This window comes from Lipotes vexillifer, unplaced genomic scaffold (assembly GCF_000442215.2).
Source record: "Lipotes vexillifer unplaced genomic scaffold, Lipotes_vexillifer_v1.1 scaffold217, whole genome shotgun sequence".
Classification (NCBI taxonomy): domain Eukaryota; kingdom Metazoa; phylum Chordata; class Mammalia; order Artiodactyla; family Lipotidae; genus Lipotes; species Lipotes vexillifer.
Genome location: NW_006788200.1, coordinates 439,124 through 454,015, shown reverse-complemented (window position 1 = coordinate 454,015; position 14,892 = coordinate 439,124). Strand labels below are relative to the sequence as shown.

Sequence of the window (14,892 nt, the reverse complement as noted above, 5' to 3'; positions counted from 1 at the left end):
AGGACAAGCACTCAGCATGTTTGTCCTGGCCCCGGGTTGCCCTCTCTCTGGGGCAGTCCTGTCCCTGGTACAATGTGCCCACAGCTAGGAACACTTACCAACCAGCCCATGGGCAATAGAGGAACAACTCTTCTCAGGGAAGGGGCAGTCCTGTCCCTGGTACAATGTGCCCACAGCTAGGAACACTTACCAACCAGCCCATGGGCAATAGAGGAACAACTCTTCTCACGGAAAGAGTAAGGCAGTTCCTTGTGGGATGGACTTTCCGTGCTAGAAACTCAAGAGACTGACCTATCAGAGCTGTTCCTTGCTGTGATATTTGGTTCTGAGGCAAAGATACAAGCCCCACAAACTAAAATCCCCACTAATCCCTTACGGTCAGTCAGGGCCCTTGTATTTTTGCTCTTTCTCTCTCTCTCTCTGGTAGAATCATACAGTAATAAAGTTGACTATAACATATTTTAAAAGTACTGGTCTCTTATGCCAAAGTGACAACTAGAGCCGAAGAACACAGATTACTAAAATCATTCATGGTACAGGCAGAAACTAACCTTTGAATAATCTTGTCTTGTGTCTTGAGAGACTCAAGACAAGACATCTTTTAAAATAAATTCAGTGAGCAGGGGGGTTGTGGAGAGAGGGACAGAGGGTATGATGATGATAATGATGATGCTGCTGCAGCTGCTGCTGATTCTCATTCCAGAAAATTGCCCTGCTCTCAGACTGGGTCAGGAAATCAGAATAGTATCTAACCTCTAACACACTGTCTCTCAAATTCTAGGGAAGTAAGAAAAAAAAGTGTTCTCTCTCCCCCATACACACCCATGCCAAGAATCTGCACTGGTAAATCATAGCGGTCTTAGAGGTCATAAAAGGACAGTAGTTTGGAGTGGTCTAACAAGAGCCATCTGGTCCAACAATGTACTACCTGTCAGCCTCTACAGCTGCCTAACAGTTGCAGCAAGATGAAGGCCCTTCTAGGAAACTTCCTCAGGCAGTGTGTCCACAGGACAGGGCAACCACGAGGGCTAGTCTAACCTCTGAGCTCTAAAAAATGATCAGAGAAACTTTCATTCTGTGTGAGCCAGTAGAGATAAAGCAGTTCAGTAAAACCAGTCATTGCTGGGAGATTTGATTTTGACATCATGAAACCAAACCAGGACTAATTAATGAGAGAGAGAGACAGAGAGAGAGAGAGAGACAGAGAGAGGTTGAGAGAGACAGAGAGAGAGAGAGAGAGCACCAGACCCAATAATGGGAAAAATCCCCTTTCCTTTTGCTTAAATATGGAAAAAAATCAAAGAAATGGGGAATCCCTCCCCAAAAAGGGTATGGCTGCGACCTTATTCCATCATTCTTAATTTGTTCTCTCACCTAAAATCTTCCCCATAGCCATACTGGGTGAAACTGGGGCCAGTGTCTCAACACTTTGTTATTCCCACACTGACGTGCCAAAATTTGGTTGAAGGGTAGTGGGAGGAGAGAAGAGAACATTTTCTCTAACAACTCATTAAACGGAAGGAGTTCTCTCGCCCTTCAAGACAAAGCAGATAAACAGTGACATCTCAGATGCTAATCATCACGCGACAGGGAAGTTTGAGGAAGTTACATTAGTTGTAGCCATGAGGAGAACAAGATTTCCTAGCGAGAGGAAAGTGTCAGAAGAGCAGGGGGGGCAGAGTTAAAAATAACAAAAGCCAACAGACCATCTCCACAAACAACCACCACCAGTAACAGATAAGCAGGGGGACAGCCTCAGGGGGACTGGGTTTCCTGAGAATGGTGCTTTGTGGGATGGTGGGGAATCAAACCCCAGCACATAGGCCCACCCCAAAGAGCCAAACGGTCTCTGGGCTTCGAGGCCCCAGCCCGTTCCAGTGAGATCAGCAAGCCCACGCCACGGTCAGCTCCAGGCTCTGGGCTCCAGGCTGCTGGCCCGCAGCAGGGGGCTGTCTGGGACGGAGCCACACTCACCACCACAGCGGGAAGCACAGCACCCCCGGCACCGTCAGCGCCAGCAGAAGCATCCGCCAGTCTCTGATGAAGTAAGCAAACAGCGGCAGCAGCATGTAGCCAACTGCAAAAAATGTGCACACGCCTAACGTAGAGAATATAATACGAACTGACTTGCCAAGAATTTCTGTTCCTGTTCAAAACAAGGGAGGAGTATTAGCATTTTAACTCACTTTAATATTTGCTTTTTACATCATTACCTGGCAGTTAGAGTTTAAAACATAACCACTTAGAAAAGGGAAAAGGTGTTTGCCTCATGGCCCAGAGCAGGAGCGGTCAGGGTGGAGGAAGGTGGGACGTGACCCAAGACTTACCACCTCATAGAAGGATGAGTTTTCATGAGATTTTAAAGGAGCCACAGATTTTTTTTTTTAAAGGCTTCCTCATGTCATAGGAACATCACGCCCAGCCCTAAGAGGTAACCTCTTCTGAGGATGCCACATTTCCAAAGTAAGATCCCCGGGGTAAGGAGCAGAAAGGGTGTCCCAGGAGACCGGGTCGGGGGGGTGGGGGGGCTCTTCTGAGGGCGAGTGGATTATGGGGCATTCAGCCTTTCCCACAGTTCTCCAATGTAAATAAGCAGACACGGGTCTCTCGGAAACAGTGGAGAGTTCAGTTACTGAGTTGTGTTAGGACACCCTTAGCCGCCCTTGAGACCTGAGAAATGATAAAGAGGATCCAGTTGGCTCTGGAGGTGCACAGAGCAGGGCCCCAGCACCCAGGACTGAATTCTGCTGCAGCTACACTGTGCCCAGGGCTCAGCCCCAGGCAGTCACAGTCCATACAGCCCAATGAAAGACAAGAAGAAGCTGCTCTTCCCGCCTGGCAGGCGGCAGCCCTGGAGCTGTCCACGCACAGAAGGAGCTCACAGAGCTTTCCCAGAACACCACAAAGGTCCAAGACTACTTGGCGTCCGGCCCTGTTCTGGGAAAGGCTCCTGCTCTGCTCAGCACCACACTGGATCGCTCAGCCCCACTTCTTGCAGAGATGTTGCCTGCTCCTTGGAGTGCTTGATTTGAGACAGGGAGTCCAAGAACAAGCTCCTTCTGTTGTCACAAAACTCCAGGCCCTTTACCCAGAGTTCACTCTTGGTCTCCTGCCCCAGGGCGGAGATCTGGCCAATGGCAACAGTTCCGTCTTTTGTTTGAGATCTGCCCACCACTACCGAGAAGTAGCCCAGAAATTACAAAATAGATCATTCGAAGGTCATTCAGGCTTGGCTTTCAAGAGAGAGTTTTTCAATCGTGTTTAGATGCCCTGAACCCAGGCTAAGGAATTAAGGGCTAATTCCAGAGAAGCAGTAAAATGACTACTTCTGTTGGTTTTCCTTTCTCACCTCCTGCCTGTTCCTGTCCTCACCTCTCTTCTTCTTCACTCAGCATAACTGAAGATGTACCTCAGTGGTTCCCCCTTGAACAGCCATTTCTAAAAGCCAGACTGATAGAAATGGCCAGGATTGTGTACCCCTCGCAACCTGGACGGCAGACAACAGCCCTAACCACCCAGGGCATTTCTCAGCCTCTAAGCTCATTTCTAGGAATAGGGCCAGACTTCTTTCAGGATCGTGAGTGTTGTTTCCAGATCTTTTCTTACCTCATTAATGACCTTCCTACCACTCCATAAGAAGACTCACCATGCCATGGTTTCTAAACACTTCGGCTGTGATCATTATGACATGAGAATGAATAGGGGGTGATTTATTCCTAAGCAGAGATCCAGAGGTGAAGCAGCAGAGGATGTGACTGTGGAAAAGAGAAAGTGCCCAGGACCAAGTGAGAATCTTGTAGACTCATGAGACCAAGGGAGCTCCCTCACACTTCCATGACCCTGATGAGAGAAGAGAGAGAAGTTACACCACTGGATTCTTGGATAATCTCCCCCTCTAAGCTTGGATCTCAGGCCAGAACAGAGTTGTTCTAACTTTGCAGAGTACCCATGGGGGACAGAAGCTTCATAAATCTACCCCTCTGCCTTTCTGTGGAGCAACACAGATGGCACAAACCTGAATAGTTCCTTGTTAGCACGACTTCCTGCTCACTGACCTTTTAGACAATCACCCTGCCTTGAACACCATCATCATCATCTTCATCATCATCTTCATAGCTAGCAGTGTTTTGAGTAGGCACTTCGAGCCAGGTTCCAGACTGAGTGTTTACATGTATTATCTCTTTGAATTTTCACAACAATTATATAAGAACTAATATTACTTCTATTTTACACATTATCAGCTGAGACTTAAAGAGTTGAAGCAAATTGCCTAAATTCACACATATGTACTAAGTGGGATAGCCAGGTTTTAAGCCTGATCAGTTTGACCTGTGGATACTGTCCAGGAAAAAAAAATTACCTGGGAGCAAAGCCTTGACCCTGTCAAGCAGTCCTTCCACTGAGGTCCTAGTGGAGACATGTGGGAGATGGGTGAGGCCACACCTGCCTTTTAGAAGTTAGGATTTGTGTTTTCCCCACCTGGGCTGGTTTTTGAACTTACTAGAGGCCAACCAGCCCCCTCTGAGGGACACTGGGAGAGGAGTCCTGTTTCCTGCAGACGTTTCACGGCCTGCAGGTGCCAGAAACTCCATGTGTTCAGCTGGCAGTGAGATAGGTGACTGGTGACTTCTGGCTCCGCTCACTGGGGTTCCTTGTCCTGGCCTCCTTTACCCCCTAGGTTTTTACTCCTAGGACAAAGCCCACTTGGTCTTGGTCTGGTTGGGCCTCTGAGTATCACTTGGGAGTGAGACTCTGACATCTAAGCCAAAGAGGCATGTCTTGGCCAGGAGTGTTTGCCCACTGCCTATCACCACCACCAGAACCTGAGCACTTTCTCCAAGAGGGAGTGACTCAGAGAGTGCCGGGCTTACTACCATGTTGATCAGGGCCCTTCTGTGGCAGTCAGCCCAGGGACCACTGGATCCATTTCACTTGGAGGCATGAATGAATGACCAACAGAGGTCTGCAGACCCCAGCTCAAGAAACAAGACTGTGGTGCAGTTGCCAGGATATGGGGTAGGACTCAAGGGCCCTAGGATAGGAGTGGCCTCCATTAGTCATGTGCAGAGCCTGGGCTCCTTGATGCTCATTTGCTACTAGAGTGACTTTGATAAGTCCTACTTCATGGAGCTATTGTTATGAGGCCTGAGATAATGTAGATAAAGGGCCTATAGTCAAGTGTCTGGCATGTGGTAGGTACTCAGGAATAATTAATTCTTTCATCCTGCTCAAACAGTTGACATGTGCCAGATGTCAGGGGAATGTTGGAAAGTACAGTGCCTTTGACCAAGAGACCCGGTGGAAGACAGCAGAAGCTCTCTTTGCTCCCCGGAAAATACTCCGAATTCTCATCAAAACAGCAGATATTCCCTTGCTTCCTCTCGCTCCTCTACAAATTTTCACAGATCATTCTAGTTAAAAGTAACCTTTCCTATTTCTGCATATACCCAGAAAATTTATAGGAGCTCCTCCCAACACTCCTAGGCCATGACCCACGTTCTCTATAACAACTGCAATGGCTGCCTCTGCCGACCAGATGTGAGCCCCTTGAGGACAGACAGGAGTGAGTCCTTCCTCCTCCCTGGGTCCACCCGGTTCTTCCCTCACACAGTTCAGTGCAAACAAGGGCTGCCAGCAAATTTCAGCATCTTTTTAATGTATTTATATCCCACCACATCCCTTGAAGGTTTTGAGGTAGCTTATAATTTGAATAAAATAAAATAATGGTAACGTTAAAGTAAAATACAAAGAAAGGTGAAAAGCTATGCCTTGGAGAAAAGAACAAAAATATGTAATGGATCACTTTGGAAAACGGTCTGGCAGTTCCTTAAATGGTAAAACATAAAATTCCCACCTGACCCAGCAAGTCCACTCCTAGGTACATACCCAAGAGAACTGAAAACAGATCCACAAAAAACTTGTACTCAAATGTTGATAGCAACATTCTCCAAATTGGTCAGAGAGTGGAAACAACCCAGTTGTCCATCAGCTGATGAAGAGATGAACAAAATGTGGCATCTCCATACAATGGAATACTGAGTCATGCTACAACATGGACCAACCTTGAAAACATTAAGTGAAGGAAGTCAGTCACAAAGGCCACATATTGTATGATTCCGCTTATCAGAAACATCCAGAATAGACAAATCCACACAGACAGGAAGTAGATTAGTGGTTGCCAGGGGCTGGGGAGAGAGGAGTGTGGGGGAGTGACTGCTAATGGCAGGTGACGACAATGTTCTGGAGTTAGGTAGAGTTGATGATCATACAACTTTGTGAATACACTGATAACCACTGAATTATACACCTTTAAAGAGTTAACATTATGGTATGCAAACGATATCTCCATTAAAAAACTGTGTGGCTGATAAAGGCTGCATAGTTGATACAGCCTGAGCTTCTGGGTAGCCAAAGTTATAAAGGAAGATGCCATCAGTTATGTACTTATCAAAAGGAAGAATACATTTAGACCTCAAAGGAAGCAGAACTTTAAATAGTTCAGCATGCTGGAACAAATATTGCAGAGGAGGTTGATGTTAGGAGTACTGGGAAAATACTGAATTAATGGATCAGTCAAGACAGGAGACAAAATAAATTCAAGCAGCTGGTTATGAGAGATAAAGGAGGATGCTGCTGGCATTTCACCCAGAGGCTGTGGACAGGTCAAAGGCGTTATTTCTGGGAAACAGTAGGAGATTGTGAGGGGGAGCTAGACTGTGGGTAGGGCCAGTGTCCTTCGTCCTGAGTGGTCACTTCCTCCTGAACAAGCATCATTCTGGCAGCTCCCTCACTTCCAGGTGTATCCACGTTCTGTTCCTTTAAGTAGCACCGTTCCTTCCTTTCTTTTTCTTGTCTCCTGTGACTCTGGCAGGCTTTATAATTGTTAAAAAGCAGAGCAAGGAGAGGATCCATTTTTGCATTGCTTTGAGAGTGGGAGTAATTCAGCTTCCTGAATTAATGTGAAGAATCCTAAAATGGGAGATTATCATCACAGACTCTTGCCAACGCTTCCCTAGAGCCAGAGGGCAAAAGGGAAGGCCCAGACAGAACGCAGACCAGATCCAAAGCTTAGGTTTCTTTCAGTTAAATAAAACCCAGAATTTGACTATGCTAGTCCTGGAACACCAGAGAGCGCTGCTGCACTGCCAGAAGTCAGCCTCCGTCGCGTCTGCCCCACCCCACCCTACCCCAGGCGCTGACGAGCGAGTCTGGCTGCTCCAGGGGGCAGGTTGGTTCTCAGCGACACTCTGAAACGTTTAGGCCTGAGAACCCAGTATAAGGAGGCTCATACCAGTGCACAAAAGTCAGCAGTTTCCTGCAGAGCACAATAGAGTAACACTATAGCCAGGGAGGCTCCCAGAGCACCCTACCACAGCCCTGGGCCAGGCTGATGGGGAGCCTGCTATACCCAGCGTCCCACCCACTGATTTCTGGCTTGTACATCTAGGTTCTGACTGATCTTACAGATCTTACTTTCCCCTTGGCCTTCTCACTCGTCTCATCATGGGGAGCAGGGAGGGAAGTTGGTTGTAGTGTCAAGGTCAGCTGGGCAGGGACTTTCTTGGAGGAGGCCTTGGGTGGGCTCTCCTGGCCGCATCCACTCACACAGGGGAGGCTCCATGGCTCCAGAAGCACCCTTTGCCCCTGGAAAGGCAGGTCTCAATGCTGCCATTCTGCAGGACCTGGGGGATGCCGTGCATGGCACAGACGCCACCTGGCTCCTGATCCCAATGACAGGGCTTCTCTGGCTTCACTATGACCTTGTGCCCTTCCATTTCAGGTGACTCTTTAGGTCCTCCTAAAGGGCTCTGCTGGCATCAGGCAGATTCCTCTGTTTAGTCTCTGGTATGTTCTGGCCCAAGCAAAGCTACCCATTGAGCTTTCCAGGTATAGGGCGGTCATCAAAAGGAACATGGAATCTGCAGGGTTTAAACCATGAGAACAACAGGCTCTGCTGTGTCCAAGAGCCCTGTGTCCTTGGGGCCATCAGGCATCAGGAGGTATTAACTTCTGTACTGAATTCGTCCAATCTCAAGTTTCCAGTACCACTGGCTGGAAGCTTTCTGGGTCCTCTCCTCAAATGACCCTCTTTAAGTAAATCTTGCTCCCCTCCTTCCCTCTGCAGGGAGGAGAGAGGCCCCATCCTGCTGGGGCCTGCCTAAGAGGGTGCTTCTGCCGGGGCCATGTGGCTTCAGCATACCCTCCCCTCTTCCCTCTTCAGACACTGAGGCTGGGCCTGTGGAGAGGAGCTCTTCACAAATGATTAAAGGAGTGGAATTTGAACAGTTCCATCTTGGCAACGTGACAGGGTGTACACACCCTCAACTAAGAGAACACAGGATCTCAAAAGCCAATGACGGGCCTCCCACAGTTCCATCTTGGCAACGTGACAGGGTGTACACACCCTCAACTAAGAGAACACAGGATCTCAAAAGCCAATGAGTCGGGCCTCCCTGGTGGCGCAGTGGTTGAGAGTCCGCCTGCCGATGCAGGGGATACGGGTTCGTGCCCCGGTCCAGGAGGATCCCACATGCCGCGGAGCGGCTGGGCCCGTGAGCCATGGGCGCTGAGCTTGCGCATCCGGCAACGGGAGAGGCCACGACAGTGAGAGGCCCACATATCGCAAAAACAAAAAAAAAAAAAAAAAAAAAAAAAAAAGCCAATGAGTCATCCAGAATCTCAAAAGTGACCAGAATCATCTTACTAGATTCAGACTTTTGAGACAAGAAGAATCATTAGACTTACATTAAAGGGGCACTATTGGTAATTACACTGTGACAATAGGGACAAACTGGGACAGCCAACAAGGACATATGGTCACACTGGAGATTATGGGACTTGGTGTCTATTATCCCAGATGTGCCCCCATCTCCCTTTCTCTCACCTGCTCAGAGGGAGCAGGTGGGCTCAGAGAGCCTGCTGGGGACTCACTCCTGCGGATGACCCTTATCAACCTGCCCGGAGCTCACCCTGCTGCCTCCCAGGAAAAGCTGGTAAAGGCCCTGGGGTCCTCCTCATGACCTTTAGCTTGTGAGTCCCCCTCATGCAGCCTGATATTCCAGAAGCAAGGGTGCTGCTAGGAGATAGGACTGCTCTCAGCAGTAAGGCTTGTCCTACATGCAGCTGATATGCTCTGGGGGTGGGCTCTGACTTAGGGGTGAGGCCAGATCTGCCCAATGATGGCTGGCTGGCACTGGACTCCTGTCTGCACGTGCCTCCTCCACCTGTGTACTGGGCACACCAACTACCTCCATGGGCCATGCCCAGCTGCCAGGAACACCCTTTAGCCCCAGCCCAGGCAAAAACCTCAAGCTTTCATAGCTCAGATCAAAGACACCCCTAGGCTGTCTCTCCCTCAAGATCCCCTCCTCTGTCCCTCTCCCGAGCCCTGTGCTCCTGAAATGTGTCTCAGTTATTACCTGGCTGGTTCTTACCAGCTGCAGCTCTTCTACATTGTCACATTTCAGGGCCCAGCACGGAGCTGGCTCCCTGTGCGTGCCTGCTTTGCCTGCGACCCATCAAAGCACCTGTGGCTAGAGCCTCCACCACCAGCACATATATCCCCGAGGCTGATCACATTTTGGAAGCACAGCCCATGAGATGAGGTGCTTCCTTCTGTGCTAAGAGCACTCTCGGTGCCCTCTCCAGTGGCCCCCTCTTCCTAGGCCTCTCAGAGGGTTGTAAGGAGCCCCGTAGGTCAGAAGCCATTCCTACCTAGTATGAAGGCCACCACATAGTTGGAGATCTGGCCCATGCCGACGATGACAAATAACATGGTGAACATCTCCCAGCTGATGGAAAAAATCTGCAGGAAGCTGAAGCCAGTCTGCACAGCCATGGTTGCGAAGAGGATGGTCTTTCTGCCAAACCTGTAGAGTACAGCACAGGGAAAGACATATCCCGTGAAGTTCACAGCAGCACTGTCATCAGGGCATGTGGAAACCCTGAGGCAGGCATTGCTGCAGACTTTGTTTTTCTCAGGGCTGTGACAGGCTTCCTTCCTGTCACACCCTCCCAGGTTCTTCCTTGGTGAGGCCTCAGGCATCCATCTGCCCAGGAGGTAACTTTTGAGATTCTGAGCCTCCTGTATCTCGAAAGCACAGAGCAGCTTATGCAAGGACCATGTGGAAATCTACTCTTTAGAATGAGTCATAGGCAGAAGCTGCCATCTTATTTCTGGAATGTGAGTACAGTATAGATTGCAGATACATCTAATATCAACAACATGAGAATTCTGTCAATCCAGAACCAAGAGTCCTTCTATGTCAGTGGTTTCCAACCTTGGCTGCGCCCAGAATCAAGAGAGCTTTAAAAAATACGGGTGCCAGCACCTGCCTTCCAACATGCTTATCGTCCGGATGTAGACAATTGGATGCAGTTTGGGTATTGGGACTTAAAAATATTCTCTACTGTGCATCCCAAATTGGGAACCACTGCTCTATGGAAAGTGTAGCTTCCAGCAACGTCCATTAATGACACTATAGTTGGCTTAAGTCTTCTTTTTCTTTATAAGTCTTAATTTGACTTTCTGATAGTGTCCAATGGCTAGAAGGGAACACAGGTATGAGCAGAACAGTCTCCTACCCCATCTTCCAAACTCAGTTCTCAGTCTGTTGGGTCTGGGGTCCCACTGGGCTTCATGACTGGGGGAGGGACAGCCACTCCTCTGGGAAGCCTTCCCCAACACTGCCATTGAGCATTCCCACCTCCCTGCTCTGATACCCAAGAACATTCAAGGGCCAGTGAGGGCACATCTCCCAGAGCTGCGATGCTGTCTCCTCCTGACTGTGTGCCCCAGGAGGCCCAGAACCAGCCTGGGTCAGCTCTGTGGCCCCAGTGTCCCGCCAGGGGCCTGACCCACAGCAGAGGTGGGTGCACTGTTAGGGAAGGGTACTCCCCAGAGTCTGGCCCTGACTCTGGCTGATGGCTGGTTGTGGATAGATCACAAGGCATCCAAGAGCTAGGGGTGGGGTGGGGAGGCAGTGGGGAGGCAGCAATGTATATTTTCCAGGGGTTTGGTGATATAAGGGCTCCACTTTTCAATGGGTCCCTGCAAGGGGCTGAGGGCAGAGGACAGAGGAGACATCATGGTTCCTCCTATCACTCACCTGGTGGCCTAAGGGGCCTCCCTTTCTCTGGGTGAAAATACCCTAAATTCAGTCCAACTCCAAGACAGGCAATGAATTGACAATCACCCTTCCTCCCGCCCAGTACCCTTACCTGTCTGACAGCTGCCCAGACACAAAGGAGCCGAGGAGCACGCCTACGAAGAACAGGGAGGTAGTAAGGGGCGTCTTCCAATCATCCTCACACACCAGACTCCACTGCCAGGGAAAATATGAAGTGTGAGCCCAATCCTCCAGCCCAGCTCCAAGGCATGGCAGCCAGGCAGGCTATCCTCCCCTGTGCCAGGCTGTCACTTTTATGCAAAGGGCATAGGCCTCGCAGCCCTGGGGTTGACTCCTGATGCTACCATTTACTGGGGCAAGTCACTGTCCTGCCTGAGGCTCACCCTCCTCTTCCGAAAGGGAGGGTGATACCTCTGGCCCTGCTTACGTCGTGTACTGAGAAGTCAGCTGAGGCGTGGCTTTGACTGGCGACCCCTCAGCTGTGAAGCAGTATGAAGCAAAGATGCCATTTCTGCTTCAGAAGGCATCCCAGCATGGAGGGAAGGTGTTTGAAATGCCTGCAGGGCAGGGCAGAGGGCATGGTCACATGATCCAGTTGTAAAAGATTCCTCTACTTTGTTGAAAAGTGCACGTGGTTCCCAGGGGCCTGTGATTATATTTTCTGAACAGAATCCTCCAGAGAACCCTGTGCTCCCTGGCCCACTTATACCGTAGGCCACACTTAGGGCCTGATCTGGGGCTTCACTGTGCTAGGGGTGGGGCTCCCACCCCTCTCCAGTGCTCCTTATCTCCCCTCTGCACTCCTCCACCCTCCTTCCCATGCAGCCCTCACAGAAGTGCGGTCCCTCCCATTCCCCAGGGCCAGTGGGCTCTGGTAGCCCTAGCAAGTCCCTGCTTGTGAACCCACAGAATGAGAGTCTGAGGCAGAGTTTCAGTTTCCAGCTCTTAAGTCAATTCAGCAAAATCTCAAGGGGAGGCTGCAGAAAATTCAGTGTGTTCAGTGAGCTTTCATTAATTAAAAAACAAGCAGGTGGTGCCAATAAATATTTCGGGGCTGTGGTCACGGTGTTGCCGTGTGTGGCAAGATGATCCAGACTATAGGAAAAATCCCCTGCCTCCCACCCAATCCCAGCCCCACCCAGCAGTGGTGCTGCTCCCATGACATTCCCAAAGCAATTTAGATCTTAATCCTCACAACTTCCCTGAAATAGATTTTTAAATGAGTTCACATATTTATATCATGTCCCATCTGCAGCAGAGAGAGGCGTTTATAAGGATACATACAAGAGAAATGTGTACAACAAAAAGCTAAGGGAATCCGGGCAAATTAAAATCTCAGGGGAGGAGGGGTTACAAAATAACCAAGCCAGGGGTAAGACTGACCTCTGGCTGTCCTGCCCAAAGGCCTGTCTGCTTGCCAGGGAAGCCCTGAAATCTGGCTTTGAATATCCCAGCAGCTCAGCTCTCAGGATCACGGTGTGCAAAGTGATAAACTCATTCTGCAAAAGCTCAGTTTTTCTGAGTACTGAGACCTGAGAGAAGCCTCTCCTATATACTTCCTTCCACAAAGGGGCCACTCTGTGATGTTGAGGATAATGTCTTTGAGAACACCCCCATCCTGGAGACAATAACAAGATTCATAAATCTGCCTCTGCTTGTTCTCACAATGCTGGTTACAGGTGGGACGCCCAAGCATAGCTCTGCAGAAGAAAAACAATGTGGACCAGAAACTCTGCTCTCTACCCCTCAGGCACAACTGAGGATAAGTCTGAAACCACACCCAAAGTAGTGTTGCTTCAACTGGGGTACCTGAATAGGCTTCAGGGGAAAGGGCACAAACCCTCCAAAACTGTATGGCCAGATTCATGTGCCCTGCCAGGCCACGGGTCAGAAGGGGTAGACAAGACATGTACCTGAATTAATGACCACCCACTTCTAAAACATCACTCACCAAAGTGTCAGAAGAGATCTTGGGATCTGCCCCAACACACAAAGAGGTTAGTGATTGAGGCCCCAAAGCCTCATAATGTGGAGTATAACCCATTTTGCAGAAGAGTAAACTTAGGCTCTGAGACTGGTGTTCGCCTGAAGTCATAGCAAGTAAATACCAACTTGGGCCTCAGAACTTAACCTTGTACCCATGTCCCGCTTTGGACAAGAACTCCAAAGGCCAGACAAAACAAGTTTATTGCGCCCTACACTTCTCCAAGGAATGTGACACCAGGACTAGTGGCAGAAAATCTCCCCCACACCACAGCCTTTAGCCTTGGACAGAGCCAAGAAAATCCCAAGTTTGGTAGGGGTGTTAACGTATCCATTATCAACCAACACCATTCCATCTGCAGTCAAGCAGAAAAGCTCTTCAAAAGATAATGTGCTCTCCTTTGTGTTTTTAAAAATATTTTTCTGTCAGGACATTGCCTTTGGGCAGGATAGATAGCACTTAGAGAAAGAAAGGAAAGAGAAAGGCTGTTAGATGTGGAGCCAGGCATTGCATGAGCAAAGGTAGTAAACAGGACTGGCTACCTAATATGCAGGCCCAGTGCAAACTGAAAATGCAGGACCCCTTGTTCAAAAATGATTAAGAATTTCAAGATGTCGGGACTTCCCTGGTGGCGCAGTGGTTAAGAATCCATCTCCCAGTGCAGGGGACATGGGTTCGAGCCCTGGTCCGGGAAGATCCCACATGCCACGGAGCAACTAAGTCCGTGTGCCACAGCTACTGAGCCTGCGCTCTAGAGCCCACGTGCTGCAACTACTGAAGCCCACATGCCTAGAGCCCGTGCTCCGCAACGAGAGAAGCCACCGCAATGAGAAGCCCGCGCACCGCAACAAAGAGTAGCCCCCGCTCGCTGCAACCAGAGAAAGCCCATGCACAGCAACGAAGACCCAACACAGCCAAAAAGAAATAAATAAATTTATAAAAAAAAAAATTTCAAGACGTCAATAGCAGAGCATTAAAACCAAGTGTGGGTGGGGCTTCCCTGGTGGCGCAGTGCTTGGGAGTCCGCCTGCCGATGCAGGAGACGCGGGTTCGTGCCCCGTTTCGGGAAGATCCCACATGCCGCGGAGCGGCTGGGCCCGTGAGCCATGGCCGCTGGGCCTGCGCGTCCGGAGCCTGTGCTCCGCAAATGGGAGAGGCCACAACAGTGAGAGGCCCGCATAACGCAAGAAAAAAAAAAAAAAAAAAAAAAAAAAAAACCAAGTGTGGGGTCCTGTGTGACTGCATGGGTTGATGCCCATGAAGCTGGCCCTGATAGTCGGTCAAGCCTAGTCTTTTGGGGAATGGAGCAAGGAAAGGAGTTCTGAATTGGGTGCTGAGAAAGGTGAGGTGAGGGCCAGCTCCCCATTGCTCTCCTACTGGAGGCCATGAGGCCATGGTTCTAGGTCCCCCTTCCTTCCCTGAAGCGGGGCCCAAGAAGCCCTGTCAACACCATGCAGGGAGATCCTGTTCACACCTGGCAGGGGAAGGCAGCTGGACCTCATGGCTACTTATGGTTGGTTCCAAGGCTGGGTTCCCTCTTGGGGAATTACTGTACCCAGAGAGTCTTTTTGAAAGCTGCAAGAGACCTGGTAATAGGACAAGATTGGCAGATAAAGTTTTCACTGCGGCTTATGGAACTGGGGTCCAATAAATCAGCTGCCAGTCTGTTTTCTCCACGGGGCTATTTTTTTTTTTTTTTTTTTTTTTTCGGTACGCGGGCCTCTCACTGCTGTGGCCTCTCCCATTGCGGAGCACAGGCCCCGGATGCGCAGGCTCAGC

The 14,892-nt window shown here is 49.7% G+C and overlaps 1 protein-coding gene across 2 annotated transcripts in view; it reads right to left on the bottom strand.

The window, feature by feature from the left end:
- Window positions 1-14,892, bottom strand: part of SLC22A4 (solute carrier family 22 member 4) — a 49,323-nt gene that overhangs the window by 20,884 nt on the left and 13,547 nt on the right. For both annotated transcript variants that reach the window (XM_007461330.1, XM_007461329.1), the window contains exons 2-4: window positions 11,221-11,324; window positions 9,715-9,869; window positions 1,975-2,146 (exon numbers count right to left, since the gene is read on the bottom strand). In XM_007461330.1, the coding sequence (XP_007461392.1) occupies window positions 1,975-2,146; window positions 9,715-9,869; window positions 11,221-11,324 (431 nt within the window). The remainder of the gene's footprint in view (window positions 1-1,974; window positions 2,147-9,714; window positions 9,870-11,220; window positions 11,325-14,892) is intronic.